We start from the raw sequence: 14,428 nt of genomic DNA on the forward strand, positions 1-14,428 counted from the left end.
TTGCCCATGTCTGTTCTAAACCTACTTATCTAATTCTAAGTCCTCCGAAGCCCTCTAGTTTTCTTCAAGCTTCTTAAATCGGATCTCCTCATTTCCCCTTTTACTGTTGATCATTTATAGCAGGGGTAGGGAACTCAGGTCCTCGAGAGCTGTATTCCAGTCGGGTTTTCAGGATTTCCCCAATGAATATGCATGAGATCAATTTGCAGACGACACTAAACTATTTAGTGGAGCTCGGACTAAAGAGGACTGTGAAGAATTGCAAAGGGACTTGAACAAACTAGGAGAATGGGCAACGAGATGGCAGATGAAGTTCAATGTTGAGAAATGTAAAGTATTACATGTGGGAAGCAGAAATCCGAGGTACAACTATACGATGGGAGGGATGTTAGTGAAAGAGAGTACCCAAGAAAGGGACTTGGGGGTAATGGTGGACATGACAATGAAGCCGACGGCACAGTGTGCAGGGGCTGCTAAGAGAGCGAATAGAATGCTAGGTATAATCAAGAAGGGTATTACAAACAGGAAGAAAGAAGTTATCCTGCCGTTGTATTGGGCGATGGTGTGCCCGCATCTGGAGTACTGCGTCCAATATTGGTCGCCATACCTTAAGAATGACATGGCGTTACTAGAGAAGGTTCAGAGGAGAACGACACGTCTGATAAAAGGGATGGAAAACCTTTCATACGCTGAGAGATTGGAGAAACTGGGTCTCTTTTCCCTGGAGAAGAGGAGAGTTAGAGGAGATATGATAGAGACTTATAAGATCATGAAGGGCATAGAGAGAGTAGAGAGGGACAGATTCTTCAAACTTTCGAAAAATAAAAGAACAAGAGGGCATTCGGAGAAGTTGAAAGGGGACAGATTCAAAATGAATGCTAGGAAGTTCTTCTTTACCCAACGTGTGGTGGACACCTGGAATGCGCTTCCAGAGGACGTAATAGGGCAGAGTACGGTACTGGGGTTTAAGAAAGGTTTGGACAATTTCCTGCTGGAAAAAGGGATAGAAGAGTATAGATAGAAGATTACTGTGCAGGTCCTGGACCTGATGGGCCGCCGCGTGAGCGGATTGCTGGGCGCGATGGACCTCGGGTCTGACTCAGCGGAGGCATTTCTTATGTTCTTATGTTCTTAACACCCTTCCCTCCCCGTCGTTCATCCTTTATTTGTTCTTTCCTCAAAATATTGTAGTTCTTCCCCTCTCTCCATCTGTTCCCGTTTGTCTTAATCTGAGTTTTGTCTTGTCCTTCTAAATTCTCATGTCGTTTTTAACTGTCAAGCCATAGCCTTGGTTTATCTGTTGAAAGCTATATTTTTATTGTACACTGCTCAGAAGTTTGATTGAGCGGTACAAGACATTTTAAATAAACTTGAAACTTGATGACAAGTTTAATCTGTAAACTGTATATTATGTACGAGGTCTGTTCAAAAAGTTCCAGGACCGATTTTATAAAAAGGTATTAAACAATCTTACAACTTATTCCTCTGGGTCCCACTTTCCCAACATCGTTTCCACTCCTGGAAACAGTCCTTAAATGCATCTTCAGGAATCGCCAAAAGTTGCTGCGTCATATTTTGCTTTATGTCTTCAAAGGTGTTGCATTGCTTTTCTTTCAGAGTGAAATTAAGGCCCTCTTTTACTAAAGTTCCCTAACGGATTAGCATACCTCAGTAAAAGAGGGCGTAAATTTAGGAAATGAGAAGTCAGCAGAGGCCAAGTCAGGAGAACGAGGGGGGGGGGGGAAGAACTGTCATCGCATTTTTGCCCAACATTTGTGAATTTCGACGCATTCAAAACACCTTTCCATGACCCGCGACTTCTTCCCCATACATCATTTTCAACATTTCATAAGTTTCTGTAGCGGTCTTACCCAATTTAAAACAGAACTTCACGCTGTAGCGCTGCTCCTTGAGACTGCGCATGATGGAAAATAGCCGATTACGAAAATGCATTTTCACGGAGACGAAAACAGATATCAAGCAACAGAAAAAAGGAGGTTACTTGTGAGGCTTTAAGCTGCTGAACGCCACCTAGCATGTCTTAAAAGATCTTCCCATCGGTGCGCAATTCAAACTGTCCTGGAATTTTTTTTGAACAGACCTCGTAGTTGGGTTTTCTTATTACATAGAGTATTTTGGACCCCAGTTCGTTTACAGAAATCAGATAAGTCAAAGTCTAATAGATGCTGGAACTGCCATTTAGAAACGGGGACATTGGATCATCTATTATTCTATTGTCCATTGAAATTAGATTTTGGAGATCCATTTGGGGGTCAAGTGAATAATTTACTGGACAATCCGGTGGAGCTAACGTATGATACTGTGTTCTTTGGCATGTCAATGAGAGCTAAGAGCCAAATATCTTCTTGTAATAATAAACTTTTACAGCATATTATGAAGAATTGGAAAAATTGGGATTGACTGAATTATAACTTGGGGTGGAATTCTTTATGCCACATTTTTAAAATGGAGTGTGTGATCGCCTTACAACAGGGGCATTTTAAGAAATGTAAGGCTGTTTGGGAGCCATTAACAACATTTTGTAAAGAATGAATATTACTTTTTCCCTTTGAACATACACGTCCAAGTTGGGGGATGGGTGGGGATACTTTATGTTTTCTTATGGTTAAGAATAATTGTTGGGATATTTGATATGAATTAGTCTTTGATAGAATATTAAGTGATGTTAAAGTGTAAAATGTTTTTATGCTATATTGCACTTATTGAAAGTTTTAAAAATGAATAAAGAATTAAAAAAAAAAAATCCCTAGTTTGTGTTGGGTTAGGATAAAAACTTGTATTGTAACTATGGAAAATTGTAACCTGTTAACTGTATATTATGTATGTTAACCTGTAACCTGAGGTCTTTGGGGAGAACGGGATGGATGAATAAATGAATGAATGAAATGAATGAATGAATGAATGAAATGAATGAATGAATGAATGAAATTAATAAACGTTCCCTTATTGTCTAACCCCTGTTTTGTTCCTGCCAAATCACAGAAGATCCAGCGCTCTCTGCACATTTACAGGAGGGGAGGGGTTTCCCCCAGAAAGATTTGGCTGGAATTTAGCAGGAAGGCTGGCGCTTCGTTAAGACACTTCTTTCAAATTTCAGCCCGATCCAGAGAGGACTCAGTACTTGCTAAACAGGTCTGACAAGAACAAGAGGCTCTGTGAACTAATGAAAAGTTCCTAAAAGGAGCCAGAGTGGCAGGGAGACGGAGAGGGGAAGGCAGCGGGATGGCATTCATGGGACACATTTCTTTCAAGATCTTGACTCTTGTCCCTAAAATCCCCTAAACCGTCTCTCCGCTGTATCTTTATACAGCACCTCGTACACACTAGTCCTCCTCCCAGCATCGATCAGTCGCAGACTATTAGGTTCGAGACCCTCCACCCTTTTTTTATGTTGTGGGTCCAACTTTACGGGGTGCCCTTCCTGCTTTTTTTTTGCGTCTAGAGCCATCTCATGATCGGTTTACGATGCAACTTAAAACATATTTGTTTTGCGATGCTTTTGGTTTGGAATAATCTTACCGCCCTCTTTTACAAAGGTTCACTATGCTTTTTAGCGTGCACTAAACGCTAACGCACGTATGTTATCCTATGGACGCGTTGGCGGTTAGCGCACACGTTGATTTTGCATGCGCTAAATGTGTGGTAAAACGCTTAGCGCTCCTTTGTAAAGAGGACCTAAGTCTAATCTTTTTTTTCTACCTATGCTGTTCCAGACAGTGACCAAGGTCTGATTGACCAGGAGGTTCACTTTTATTCTCTCTTTGTCATGGTAGGCATTTTTTTTTTTTTTTTTTTACTTTCTTGATACTATTTAGAGTTTAAAAAACATAAGGACCTTCTCTTAGGCGTAATATTAAATAACAGTAAACCTGAAACCTGGTCCAAGTGACATCCTGAGCACCTGCATCCATCGCCTCATTCCCTCTCCTGATGCGTGTAAAGTGTTTGGCTCCTCTGAGTGGAGCTTTCAACTAATATTTCCTTGTAAATGCTTCGTTGTATTCCAGAACAGTAGATATATTTTTTATGATTCAGATCAATTACGTTTCTTTTTAGAAGGAAAAAGAGTTTCGTTTGCACCATAGTGATTTTCAGGATAACTCGAGTCTATTGTTTATGCCATCGGTTTTCTCACTCAATTTCCTTTTATTAATTTTAAATATGAGATCTTTCCTGGAAGAATTTCTCTTCTTGTTTCCCTTCTCCTTAAGATTGAGGACTATGTTTAATTAATTAATAGGTTACCTAATTAGATGTATTATGCTGACCCAATAGAAATTGGATTTATTTTGTATTGCCTTTTTGATTTGGTTTGTCTATTAACAGAAATATTGGATGTACTAATATCGTAATGTTGCCTGTTAAGCACAATTGTTGTACTTATCTAAAAATTAAATAAAGATTAAAAAAAAATTAAAGAATTTCCAACTTGCATTCTCCACAGTTTGGAGCTTTCCGGGACCCTATTTTATGTAAGTGTGTGCGTGCATGACCAAGCTTTAAGTAAGAGAGAGAGAGGGAGAGAGAGAGAGAGAGAGAGAGAGAGAGAGAGAGAGAGGGAGGAAGAGAGAGAGATAGAGAGAGAGAGAGATAGAGAGAGAGGAAGAGAGAGAGAGGGAGAGAGAGATAGAGAGAGAGGGGAGAGAGAGAGAGAGAGAGGGAGAGAAAGAGAGGGAGAGAGAGAGAGAGGGAGAGAGAGAGAGGGAGGAAGAGAGAGAGAGAGAGAGAGAGAGAGAGAGAGGGAGAGAGAGAGGGAGAGATAGAGAGAGAGGAAGAGAGAGAGAGAGAGAGAGAGGGAGTGAGTGAGTGAGTGTGTGTGTGTATAACTCGGCCTGAGAGAGGAGGAGGTTTCTCTGCTGTCTACGAGTGTCTTGGCTGATACAGCTGGGACTGGCACTTCTGCCAACTCGTGATGCTGCCAGTTGGATTCGGGCTTCTCCAGCAGGTATTAGGCAAAAGTCAGTAAGGAGGATCCACCTCCGTCCAGAGATTAAAGTCAAGTGAGCAGATGACAGGGCTGCTGCATGGATAATGTCTCTGCATTAATGACAAGCTTTCAGAACGGTAATTAACTCTGGGGCACAGGCTGCAACAGTAATGACACCAAACTGTACTTCATGAATAATGCAACACATTGCCTGCATAATGCATCGGGTAGTAATTAGAAAGCTTGTTTTATCACTGGGCATAAATTAGACCTGGCATTCCTTGCTAATCATTATGTGCGGTATCGCCATTCTTGAGATCCATGGTACAGAACGCCCGTGGAGCATGGAAGATCTCATCGGACACAAGCCCCTCTTCCCAGTGGCGTAGCGAGAGTGAGAGGTTCCCGGGCCAGTGGCACCCCTCCCCTGCCCTTTTCTCCGGGTGACCCGTCAAAAGCACGTAGGACTTTTGCACGCCAACAATCACACAGGGACAATTGTGCGCAGGACACGTGGGCGCCACAGCTTCCGCCGTTCCCATTTGCACTCTTAGGGGGGGAGGTGCAGGGAAACCCCCCCACTACACTTACAAGTGCTCGCACTCCTGTTGGGGATGGGGGGTGGGAAGGGTACCCCCAAACACTGAAAAAGGGAAAGAGAATGGGAGTTTTCAGTGTACTGGGGGGTGTTTCCACACTCAAACCCCTCCCCAACGGGAGCACGAGCACTTTTAAGTGTAGTCGGGGGAGGGGGGGTGTTCCCCTCATCCCCCTCAGAGCGCTAACGGAAGCAACAGCACGCATTTGCCCTGCGCGCAAATGTCGCTGCGTGATTGCTGGTGCGCCAAAGTCCTGCACGCTTTAGTTATGGCACCCTTCTCCGCCCCTCCATGTCTGCACACTCCTTCCCTGCCCCCCTCCTGCTTGGTGCATGCCACTTCCCTTCCCCCGAACCTCTGTAACGTTCCTGGCACGAGCAGCAACCCCCAAGCTGCTGTCACGCTAGTGTCGGATCTTCCTGTGACATCACTTCCTACTTGCAGGTCCAGGAAGTGACATCAGAGAAAGGGCTGACGCTGGCGTGGCAGCAGCTTGGGGCTTGCTGCTCGCGCCAGGAATGTTACAGAGGTATGTGGGGAGGGACGCAGCGTGCGCGCACGGCAGTGGGAGAGGCGGGGAAGGGGCGAGGAGCGGAGAGGAGGACAGGTGCCTGAACTGTTACAAAAAGGAGGTGCCTCTAGCTGTCACACACAGAGAGCCTTCCCACGCACAAACACCCTCTCATTGTGTTACGGTCCAACACACACGCCCAATGTTCCTCACCAATCACAGCCACACAGGCCCGGATTCTCTAAATGGCACCATTGTAAGCGGCCACCAATCGCGCGTCAATCACATGACGGTGCCTTTTAGAGGAGCGTGCCTACGGCGAAGACAGCCGTCGGACATGCAGGCCAGGATTTTCAAGGCCCACATTTCTGGCGCCCGCCTTTCACGCGAACCGCTCCTAAAAAAATTAAATGAAAGGTTAGGCGCGGAATTCTGCACAGCGCTTAGCGACGCCTAGGCAAAAGTCCCTAAGAATGACTACCTGAAAAGTAGGGGTGTGGAATAGGCGTGGTTGACTTAGGCGTCACGAGGCATCCTAAATTAAATCAATTAGCTTAAATGGCTTGGTAATTGACCGCGCTGATGTAGCTAATGGAATAATTAATTTTAAACAAATTAAATGAAAGATTAGGCGCGGAATTCCGCACAGCACCTAGCGATGCCTCAGTGAAAGCACCTAACAATGACTACCTGAAAAGTAGGCGTGGCTAGGGGGCGGAGAATAGCCGTGGTTGACGTAAGCGTCACAAGGCTTCTGAGTTGGGTGCCGGTAAAATTAGGCCAGGAAAACATGCCATCAGCCTTCAGTTTAGCCACCCGGAGTTTTTCCCGATTCATTTAAAGCCACCTGCGAGCGAGGAAGATATTTCCAGGGAAGTGTCCAAGCTCCGGTTGCATGTTATGTTCTCAGATTTTCTTGGAAACGTTTGTGCCTTTGGGAGGCGAAAAAATCATGGATTGGAATTCAGCAGAACCGTTATCCAGATAAATGCTTTAGCTGGGCCTATATCCACGGTACACTGACAAATCCGCGCATGACAATTGCGCCTCGACAAGTGCACGTACAACAATGGCACCCCCTCAATTGCGCCCCGTGACTGAATCTGCCATCAGGACCTCCTCAGGACCCGTCTGAGCAAATCAGGGCCTTCCAGATATCCACTTATGTAAAGGGTTACCATAATCATCAGGGGTGTCCAACCTGTGGCCCAAGGGCCGCATATGGCCCCGTGAAGTATTTTGTGTGGCCCTGGTCAAGGGCGATGGAGTGTTTTCCTCTGCTGCCCCCCGAGTGTTTACCGTCTTGCCGGCTCCCTCCTCTGTCTTGTGTTTGTGCGGACCCAGAAATTTTTTTTTCGGCCAATGCGGCCCAGGGAAGCCAAAAGGTTGGACACCTAAACCTTACCCTAATACTAGATACCAACTGAATCTTGTAAGTGTAGTGGGGGGAGGGGGAGGGTTTCCACCGCCACCCCCTTTCAAAAAAGAGGGTTACTTTGTAACCCTCAAAAAATGCAAAATAGTATCCACCGTCAGGGCGCATTTGTCGGGTCCACGGATGCTCGATGTCTGTACAGACGCCGCAGTGCCAGAGCAGTTTGTGGGAGGGGCTCAGATGGAGTCCACAGTGATCCGGTTAGAGGTGATATTCAACAGAAAAGCCGCTCAGGCATTTATCCGGTTAAATTTCACCTATCTGGACAGCGCTGGCGGCCAGTCCTGAATCCAGATATGCAGCGCTGACTACTCTCTGGATACTGGCATCAAGCATTCAGCTATTAATTCAGCCACAGCCAACAGCGTTATTTAAAAATAAATAAATTACAGAGCACGGAACAGCTGCAGGACTTTTCCCTGTTCAGGAGGTTCCGAATTTTGACTTTTCTTGCTGCCATTATTGATTGATTGTCTCCATTTCCTGGTTACTGGGGCTATACTCTACTTACAAGGGGGTCCTTTTATTAAGGTTGGATAAGCAATTTAACGCATGCTAAATGCTAAGGCATCCATTACCGGTATATTCTATGGACGCCTTAGAATTTGCTCGCTAATCTTTACTGTGTGCTAAATTGGTTAGTTTTATATCCTGTCCTCCCCACATTCACAGTGTTACAATCCTTCTTTCCCTGGCTTGTCTCTTCTCTGTATTTATGAGAATGTATCCTACAGGTTTCAATTATTGCATTAGTTTCAGTTATCTAATAGATTGTTATCATGTACACAATAAGACATTTAAAAGTAGGGACGGCCCCAATACAGACAAATACTGTCAGCTTTAGGGACGTCAGTCTGTCTCTGCTGGATGAGATCGTAAGCTCCCTGGAGCAGGAACTCCCTCCCGAACGATTAAAAGTGGCAGTACCTGGCTTGGGCTCCTCGGTCCCTGCCTCGCTTCTCTTTCCGCCTGCCTTTGGTCTTTGCGTCCAGGTCTACCAGGGGGTCAACTGCCCTCCCGGCCCCCTCCTTCTCCGCATCTCTGAGACTGGCTTCACTCCGAGAGAGGAAGTTCAGGAGGCGCCGCCCGATGCCCCCTTTCTTGGGTGCCGGCGCCCCCAACGCCATGAGGAGGGGACGGGCTCGGCTCCAAAACGAGGGCAAGTGGCAACCAGGCACTCGGCTTGCCCCAGGGCACAGTCCTGCAAAATGCAGGCGTCGCTCCAGAAACTCGGTTTCTGTAGCCACCGGCGAGTTGTTTTGCAGCGTCTGCAGGTGCAAATCACTTCCACGCAGCACCGGAGGGGGGGGGGAGGGGCGAGGCAGAAGCAGAGGTGGCGAGTGGCTTCTTTTGGAATAGCTGACTTGTCACCTGAGGCTTTATCCAGCCAGCTAGCAGGAACTGTGGGCAGTCACATGAAAGACCCAACAGCAAACAGACAGGTGTGCATTGAAGCAAGGGAGGGGGGTAAGGGAGGACTAAAAGTGAGCTCAGCCCTCCTAGTGCAAACACTGCCAATCTCACCTGTTTCATTGTTTTGGCCAACCGGTTTGTGTGTGCAGCTGATGCCACCAGCTGGACCTGAAAGACAGAGAAGCTGCAGGAAAAAGTACATAACATGTGGAGAAGAGACAATATTTAACAATGCCTTTGGGGCAAAGTCTCTCACTGCTGCTCCTGGAACCAGCGGTCTCCAACTCAAACCCTTTGCAGGGCCACATTTTGGATTTGTCGGTACTTGGAGGGCCACAGAAAAAATAGTTAATGTCTTATTAAAGAAATGACAATTTTGCATGAGGTTAAAACTCTTTCCTTTTGGCTAAGTCTTAATAATAATATTGTAATTTATAGCTAAAGAGACATATGATCAAGAAACTCTTTTATTTTACTTTTGTGATTATGATAAACAGACCGAGGGCCTCAAAATAGTACCTGGTGGCCGGCGAGTTTGAGACCACTGTGGTAGTCTCTCACATCAGGTCTTCTCGTGGGGGATTAGGTAAAATGCAGACCCCACTTCTTGTGGGACTTGTCTGGGTGGGTGAAAACGGACCCCAGCGCCAGTAGCTAAGAAAAGAATATTCAATTTATGAAAAGGTTTATACGATCATTTCCCTGTCCCTCTATTTTTAATTTTGCAAAGCCACGCATGAAAATTGGGGAGGGGGAAGAGGGAATGGGGTAAAGATGGCCCCGGGCTGCCACAATGTAACCATAGCCTGCAAATCCTAGTAAGAAGGGGGCTTCAATCATGCATAAGAAGCAGGGTTAAGCCTGGCACAGAGAGTTGTAATCTGCAGAGACAGAAGGTAAAACCAGTGGCGTAGAGAGGGTAAGAGGCACCCGGGGTGATGGGGGTCCCTCCCCAACCCCCGCTCCCCCCTGCCGCTCGCACATAAGAGCATAAGAATAGCCTTAATGGGTCAGACCAATGATCCATCAAGCCCAGTAGTACCGTTCTCATGGTGGCCAACTAGTACCTGGCCAAAACCCAAGGATTAGCAAAATTCCATTCAGAATCCTAAAGATTCCAGAATCCCAAAGAGTAACAAAAGATTCTGGAACCCCAAAGAGTAGCAAAAGATTCCGGAACCTCAATGAGTAGCAACATTCCATTCAGAATCCTAAAGAATAGCAAGATTCTGGAACCCCAAAGAGTAACAAAAGATTCCGGAACCCCCAAGGAGTAGCAACATTACATGCTATCGATCCAGGGCAAGCAGTGGCTTCCCCTGTGTCTTTCTCAATAACAGACTGTGGACTTTTCCTCCAGGAATTAGTCAAGCCTTTCTTAATACTAGCTACGCTATCCGCTCTTACCACAACCTCTGGCAACGCGTTCCAGAGCTTAACTTAGAAATTGTCAACCTGTCTGCCCCATCATGTCTCTCCACTGAGGCTCTGAGGTGAGAGATGTACCTGTTTTGTCGCACTGCCTCCAACTCTCAGGGCTGGGTGCACAATAATTGTTACTATAAGTATGGCAAATTGCAACCCGTTAACTGTATATGGTATGTATGTTAGCCTGTAACCCAGTGGCCTCAAACCCATGGCCCAGGGCCCACATGTGGCCCGCCAGGTCCTATTTTGAGGCCCTCGGTATGTTTATCATAATCACAAAAGTAAAATAAAACAGTTTCTTGATCATATGTCTCTTCAGCTATAAATGACAATATTATTATTAAGACTTGGCCAAAAGGAAAGATTTATAAACTATAAAGAGTTTTTACCTCATGCAAAATTGTCATTTCTTTAATGACATTAACTATTTTTTCTGAGGCCCTCCAAGAACCGACAAATCCAAAATGTGGCCCTGAAAAGGGTTTGAGTTGGAGACCACTGCTGTAACCCGTTCTGAGCTCTTTGGGGGGGGGGGGGATAGAAAAAGAAAGGAAGGAAGAAATGCAGGTGCTGAGCTGGTCTCTGCTGTAAGTGAAAAGGGTATCTGATGTCAGAAGGAGAAGTTCTCACACCAGGGCTTCCTGTTTCCTAGTTTACAGTTACACTGGTCAGCAGTCCGAGAAGGTTGGGGGTGAACGTGTCGTTTGTCCTGTCACGGGAGGGGGAGAGGCTGGACCTATCGGAGAGGGAAATTCTCAGAAATCCGATAACTCTGCTTTCAGTTCTGGTCGCGCAGAGACAAGTTCTTTCAGAGAAATAGGAACTGGCTGTTTATCGGTCTCACATTTAAAGAGACAGCTAGCTAAGGTTGTTAACTGGACCCAGATGTTAAGCGCAGGCGAATCCAGTCCTGATTGGACCACAAAGCCTGCATGGACTTGTTCTGTTGCTTCTATTCGTTTCCATAAGGAAAAAAAGCAATATTAAATGGGCCATTTTATAATTGGACACCTGGTATCCATGTGCCTCTTGAACGCATACATGTACAGAAACATGCCACTTTCATGGGTACGTGTGTGTTCACTCGCAAAAGTGGCAGCAGAGGGACTACGCTCAAGGTTAATCAGGTTTTCAGGACTTCCACAATGAATACGCAGACAGTTGAGGCAGTAGATGGCATGTGTATCCTTTGGGGAAATCCTGAAAACCCAACTGGGTTGCAGCCCTCAAGGACGCTCAGCATTCCTGCTGTAAAAGCATGTAAAGGGTTACCATATGGCTCCAGAAAAAGGGAGATGGAATGAGACATCCAGGTTTTACTTCCATTGCTTTCGGTGGAAGTAAAACCCAGATGTCTCGGTCCGTCCTCCTTACTTTCCGTTGCTAAAACCCAGATGTGTCTTTCCGTCCTCCTTACTTCCTGTTGCTTTCAGTGTCTCAATCCGTTCTCTATTTCTGAAGCCTATGGTAACCCTAGGGGCCTGGACGGAGTTGCCACGCGTCCTTGCCACATTCCACAGCTATGCCACGGTGGCCACCTAAACGTTAGACTCGTCAATATTGGGTTATGCTAGTATTCTATAACTGAAGCCAGAGCTGCTGAGGCAGAAAGGCCCAAACCAAATGTTGTTAAGGGGCCCACTGTCACCCTCACCCGGTCCTCTTCTTGCATGGAGTCTTTGCACGAATGCTAGGAAGTTCTTCTTTACCCAACGTGTGGTGGACACCTGGGATGTGCTTCCAGATTGCGTAATAGGGCAGAGAACGGTACTGGGGTTCAAGAAAGGATTGGACAATTTCCTGCTGGAAAAGGGGATAGAGGGGTATAGATAGAGGATTACTGCACAGGTCCTGGACCTGTTGGGCCGCCGCGTCAGCAGACTGCTGGGCACGATGGACCTCAGGACTGACCCAGCGGAGGCATTGCTTATGTTCTTATGTTCTTTGAATGGCAGGTAGCAACAATCGAGAGAGACTGTTCTGCCAACCACGGATTCTTCTTCCTGCTGTGTCCTACCTATGTGGAAACAGGAAGTGACTTCACAGGAGGCAGGACATAGCAGTAAGAAGGACCCGTGGCCGGCAGAATAGTCTCAATCGCTGCTGCCTGCCATTCAATGACTCCAGGGAAGTAGAGGATGATGGGGGAGGGGTTTGGAAGGGATGGAAAGATGCTGGATCTCACCTGGGCTGCTAGTACCCCCCCCCCAAAAAAAAAAAAAGCCTGGGCCCAGGGAATCTTGCCTCCCCCCTTGATGGTCCTGAAAGAATCTAGGCACTCTGCCATTATAAAGTATGATCTCACCATATGGCATTGGGATATCTAAAAGAGAGTGCCCAGTTAAGCCTAAAATGCCTCTGTGTAATCCTGTATGTAAACCACACAGGCTGTACCATAGAAAGACAATTTATCAACCTCCACGGATAGCCACGAAAACTCTTAAAGCTACTGAGAATAAGGGTGGGGGTTAACTTTCCTGATTTTTATTCTTATGATACTGCTTCGCTCTGGTATCTATTGGTTAACCGATGAAAACAAAAACAAAAACTGTGGATACAGATGTTCTGGAGATAATTTATTAAACACTGACATCTAAAACCATGAAAATTCAATTAAAAAAGTACAATGCTAAAAAATACAATGGTAAAAATCCAAACGGACCCTACACGGTCTGTGTTTTGGCAAACACGCCTTCCTCTGGGGTCCAATGGTTTGCTACTTCAGCTTGTCTGCGATGTTCTTTGCTCACACCTTTAAAGACAATAGGCTGTTTTCAGTCCAATTCTTTATATGTGAGGTTGCAAACCATTGGACCCCTGAGGAAGGCGTGTTTGCCGAAACACGGACCATGTAGGGACCGGTTGGATTTTTATCACTGTATTTTTTATCATTGTACTTTTTTAATTGAATTTTCATGGTTTTATATGTCAGTGTTTAATAAATTATCTCCAGAACATCTGTATCCACAGTTTTTGTTTTCATCGGTGGATCATCGGATCTCCCCATTTTTCTTTGTTGGGCAGACTAGATGAGCCATTTGGCCTTTATCTGCCATCATGTTTCTATAACCATAAAGTTCTATGACATCACAATGCAGGTGTAAAGAGCCTTAGCCTATAGGAAGAGGAGATGCAAATGTTAAGAGCCTTAGCCAATAGGGAGAGGAGGAGATAGTGGATGTTGCAGATGGGACATTTGGCTCTATCTGCTGTCATGTTTCTATAACCATAAAGTTCTGTGACCTCACAATGCAGGTGTAAAGAGCCTTAGCCTATAGGAAGAGGAGATGCAAATGTTAAGAGCCTCAGCCAATAAGGAGAGAGATAATGGTTACTGCAGATGGGCATTTTTTTGCTCCTTCAGCTTGTCTGCGGTGTTCTTTGCTCACATGTTTAAAGACAATAGGCTGTTTTCAGTCCAATTCTTTATATGTGAGGTTGCAAACCATTGGACCCCTGAAGAAGGCGTGTTCGCCAAAACACGCACCGTGTAGGGTCCAGTTGGATTTTTATCACAGTATTTTTTATCATTGTACTTTTTTAATTGAATTTTCATGGTTTTATATGTCGGTGTTTAATAAATTATCTCCAGAACATCTGTATCCACAGTTTTTGTTTTCACCGGTGGATCATGGGGTCTCCCCATTTTTCTTTGATCTAACATTCTTGTTCCCCATCTAACATCAGATGGGGAATAAGAATAAGAACCTCTATGCTTCCAACTTGAACGGAAAATGTTGTTTCCAATTATTTTACATTTACCCCTAACTTGTTTAATACCTCCCAAGATCATAGATTGTAAACGTTTATTAGACACTCATAAAGCCTTATTATTATTAGACAAATGTCTGAAAATTGGTGGTTGGAACACCCTTAATATGCACTGTGGTATAATCCCAAATTTAAAATTGATCAGTTGATTATATTCTGGCTTCTTTGGCATTCTCATGGTATTTGGTCCTTGAAACAACTTTGCTCTAACCATGTCTTTTACTCCTTTGAAGAACTTTTGCAAAAATATAACTTATCTGAAAAACAATACTTTAATTGGTTATGCCTTATACAAACATTGAGAAAGAGCTCCATAAATGTTG

General features: G+C 45.1%; 1 protein-coding gene across 1 annotated transcript in view; it reads right to left on the minus strand.

The window, feature by feature from the left end:
* The window catches only part of CRYBG2 (crystallin beta-gamma domain containing 2), a 100,715-nt gene extending 92,095 nt beyond the window's left edge, over nucleotides 1-8,620 (minus strand). Inside the window, exon 1 of the mRNA XM_033954453.1 lies at nucleotides 8,421-8,620. Coding sequence (XP_033810344.1) covers nucleotides 8,421-8,620 — 200 coding nt within the window. The remainder of the gene's footprint in view (nucleotides 1-8,420) is intronic.
* Nucleotides 8,621-14,428: the final 5,808 nt, after the last annotated feature.

The sequence above is a fragment of the Geotrypetes seraphini genome, chromosome 8, assembly GCF_902459505.1.
Source record: "Geotrypetes seraphini chromosome 8, aGeoSer1.1, whole genome shotgun sequence".
NCBI classification, from domain to species: domain Eukaryota; kingdom Metazoa; phylum Chordata; class Amphibia; order Gymnophiona; family Dermophiidae; genus Geotrypetes; species Geotrypetes seraphini.